We start from the raw sequence: 3,928 nt of genomic DNA, 5'->3' as shown, positions 1-3,928 counted from the left end.
GTTTGTGGAGCTTTTGGAGTGATTTTTGAAGGGTTATTCAAGGGCTATCAGTGAGGTAAGTTGCTTGAGCCTTAATACTTGTATATATGATGATATTCTGTTGTTTAGTCATTGTAATTAATGAAAATGGGGGTTAGGGCTTGGAATTTTTGGAGAGTAATTTAAGAATTTGAAGGACCAAACGATATCCAATTTTGATGAATTTGGTATGATTAGACTCGTGAGTGAATGATCTTTTTAGTTTTGTAAAATTTGTTGGATTTTGAGACGTGGGCCTGAGGGCCAGGTTTGAGCCAATTTCGGGTTTTGGTCTAATTTTGTAGCTTTTCTTGTGGAATTCATTCCATTAGCACGTATTGATGATATTGTACTAATTGTGAATAGATTCGGAGCATTTAGAGACCGAGTCCAGAGACGACGGCAAACCGGAGTAGGATTTTTACGCTGCTAAGGTAAGTAACAGTTTTAACTCTGGCTTTGAGGGTATAAACCCGGAGAATTTGATATCGTGTGACTATTTAGAGGTGATACCCACGCTAAGTGATGGGCGTGTGGGTGTATACCTCGAGGGATTGAGACTTGGTCCGTCCCGTGAGGCCTCATGGCCATCATCTGTGTTTACGTAGGTACTTGTTGTTGAACTTGTCTGCCCTCATGTTAGAGATAATGCTTAGGCTTTATTCATGATCACATTATTTGTACTCAGTCATAGAAATTATTGTACATATTTACCTCAGTCTCTATTATTTGCTAATATGTTATGATACTTGATGTGGGTTGTGTTCCCTTATTTGTTGATGATGGTGAGGCTAGTGAGGTACATGATTGAGTGAGGCCGAGGGCCTGGTTGTGAGGATATTAATACCATAGCGCATGAGTTGTCCGCGTAGCACGTGAGTTGACCATGCGGCTCCAGGTACTGATACCATAGTGCGTGAGTTGTCCGCGTAGCACGTGAGTTGATCGTGCGGATCCAGGTATTGATATAATGGCACGTGAGTTGTCCGTGCTTAGCGCTTGGGCTTTGGGATCCCCTCCGGAGTCTGTACACACCCCCAGTGAGCGCAGAGTGTTGAGTATTTTGAATGTTGAGTGCTGAGTGCAAGTGATGAGTGATTGAGTGACACTACTGTGAGGTTGTATTTATTTGTGTTGTTGCTGCATTTATTTGTTAAACTTCTTTGTGGCATTTACTGAGTTATGGAATGCACCTGTTTATTTCTATTTATTTTTAAATTGTGAAAATGAATAATTGGATTATTTTACTTAGCTCGACATTATTGTTCAGTTTCTTAGTTATTTCTGTTACTTGCTGAGGTGGTTGTACTCATACTACACCCTGCACTTTATGTGCAGATCCATGTGAGTTACAGCGCGGCGATCATTGAGTTCAGGCCGGCTATCTGTGGAGATTGCAAGGTAGCTGCTAGCGTCCGCAGGACCTTGTTACTCCTTTTGTCATTTCTTCTTTTGGACAGTTAGAGAGTTTATATATCTTAGCTTATAAGTTTAGATGCTCATGACTTAGTGACACCCCGATGTTTGGGGCTCGCTTCTGTATTTCTATAATTATATTTAGAGTTGATTTAGTTTATGAAAAATTCAAATGTTAGAAATATTTTATTAAATTCTTATAATCGGTTTAGTAGTAATATATTGGGAAGTAGGCTTGCCTTGTAACACGATAGGCGCCGTCACGACCATGGTTAGATTTTGGGTCATGACAAGTTGGTATCAGAGCCTAGGTTACATAGGTCTCACGAGTCATGAGCGGATTTAGTAGAGTCTTGCGGATCGGTAGGGAGACGTCTGTACTTATCTTCGAGAGGTTGCAGAACCTTTAGGAAAATTTCACATTCTTAGATTCTTATCGTGTGTTCTATGTATTCTAGTAACTAAACATCTGTATTTCATTCTCTCACAGATGGTGAGGACTCGTGCTACTGGTCAAGAGGGACAGCCACCAGTTCGGGCCGCGAGAGGCCGAGGCCGCAGTAGAGGCCGTGGTAGGGGCAGAGGTGCAGCTCGTATAGTAGTTGGGGAAGTACCTGCAGATCCACCAGTTGTCCCAGATCAGGACCAGGTTCCAGTTTTTGATGCACCAGCTTAGGCACCACTTGTGCCTATTGTGATTCCAGGCCTTCAGGAGGCCCTAGCTCAGATTCTGACTGCATGTACCGGCCTTGCTCAGGCGGTCTCTATCTCGACGGCCGCAGCCACTTCTCAGGCTGGGGGAGGCACTCAGACTCCCATCGCTCGCACACCTAAGCAGGTTGTATAGGGACTTCAGACACCGGAGGCACCACCAACCCAACCGGTTGTAGCTGCACAGGATTATGTGGTTCCTGCTATGCCTGAGGATGATCAGCGTAGGTTGGAGAGGTTTGGGAGACTCCAGCCACCACCTTTCAGTGGCACAGAGAGAGAGAAAGCTCAGGACTTCTTAGACAGGTGTCAGAGGATACTCCGTACTACTGGTATTCCGGAGACTTGTGGGGTCTCATTCACTACCTTTCAGTTTTCTAGGGCTGCACTCAGATCGTGGGAGACTTACGAGAAGCGTAGGCCTGTTGGCGCAGCACCCCTTACTTGGCAGCAGTCCTTTCTTCTCTTTCTGGAGAAGTTTGTACCTGAGTCCTGTAGAGAGGAGTTGCGCAGGCAGTTTGAGCAGCTTCGCCAGGGTGATATGTTTATTACACAGTATGAGATGCGGTTCTCCGAGTTAGCTCGTCATGCGGTCTGGTTGGTTCCCACAGACCGAGAGAGGATCAGGAGGTTTATAGATGGCCTCAATTTTCAGTTTCGATTGCTTATGACCAGGGAGAGAGTATCTGGGGTTACCTTTGATGAGGTTGTCGACATTGCTCGACAGATTGAGATGGTTCGAGGTCAGGAGAGGGCTGAGAGGGAGGCTAAGAGGCCTCGTGGTCAGGGTGGTTTCAGTGGTTCTCGTCAAGGAGGTCAGTTTTAGCAGGACCAGTTTTAGCAGAGTCATTCATCATTCAGTGCATTGCCAGCGCAGGGTTCTCATTATGCCCCACCCGCTCACGTATCATTGGGTAATTCTTTTGGGCATCAAGAGCAGCAGTTTCGTCAGAGGAGGGGTTGTTTTGAGTGCGGGGATTTTGGTCACATTGCGAGATATTGCCCTAGGCTATTGGGTGGGACTCCACAGCGGAGTACTCGGCCAACGGCACCAGCACCAGTTCCTCCACCACCCGCCCAGCCAGCTAAGGGTGGAGTTCAGCCAGCTAGGGACGGAGCCCAGTCAACTATGGGTCGCCCGAGAGAGGGAGGTAGATCAGAGGGTGGTCAGGCCCATTTCTATGCTCTCCTAGCTAGGCCAGACGCTATTGCTTCAGATGATGTGATTTTTGGTATGTTCTCCTACTAGACTCGTTCGAGGACGAACGTATGTTTAAGAGGGGGAGGATGTAACGACCCGGCCGGTCGTTTCGAGAGTTATAGCCCCATTTTCCCCATTTCTACTTATTTTTGTGTTATTCAGCTATATTATGTTATATCGGATTAGTTGGTTCGGGATCGGAGTGGTTTCAGAGTGAATTGAGATACTTAGTCTCTTAAATAGAAACTTAAGTTGGAAAACTCAACTGGATGTTGACCTATGTGTAAACGATCTCGAATTTGAATTCTGATGGTTCCGTTAGCTCCGTTAGGTGATTTGGGACTTAGGAGTGCATCCAAAATGTGATTTGGAGGTCCATGGTAAAATTAGGCTTGAATTGGCGAAATTAGAAATTTGGCGATTTCGGTCGGCAGTGAAAAAATTTGATATCAGGGCCGGAATAAAATTCCAGATATTGGAGTAGGTTCGTAGTGTCATTTGTGATGTGTGTGCAAAATTTGAGGTAATTCGGACGTGGTTTGGTTGGTTTCGGCATCGGTTGCCGAATTTAAAAATTTAGAA

General features: G+C 45.4%; 1 protein-coding gene across 1 annotated transcript; it reads left to right on the top strand.

The window, feature by feature from the left end:
- The first annotated feature begins 2,350 nt into the window (after window positions 1-2,350).
- Window positions 2,351-3,394, top strand: LOC138903214 (uncharacterized). Its single transcript, XM_070191146.1, has 3 exons — window positions 2,351-2,451; window positions 2,821-2,960; window positions 3,018-3,394. The coding sequence occupies exons 1-3, from the start codon at window positions 2,351-2,353 to the stop codon at window positions 3,392-3,394; spliced, it is 618 nt and encodes a 205-aa protein (XP_070047247.1).
- The last annotated feature ends 534 nt before the right edge of the window (window positions 3,395-3,928 follow it).

Source organism: Nicotiana tomentosiformis, chromosome 12 (assembly GCF_000390325.3).
Source record: "Nicotiana tomentosiformis chromosome 12, ASM39032v3, whole genome shotgun sequence".
Taxonomy (NCBI): domain Eukaryota; kingdom Viridiplantae; phylum Streptophyta; class Magnoliopsida; order Solanales; family Solanaceae; genus Nicotiana; species Nicotiana tomentosiformis.
Note: the sequence above shows the minus strand (reverse complement) of the source record. Positions and strands in the feature narration are given on the sequence as shown.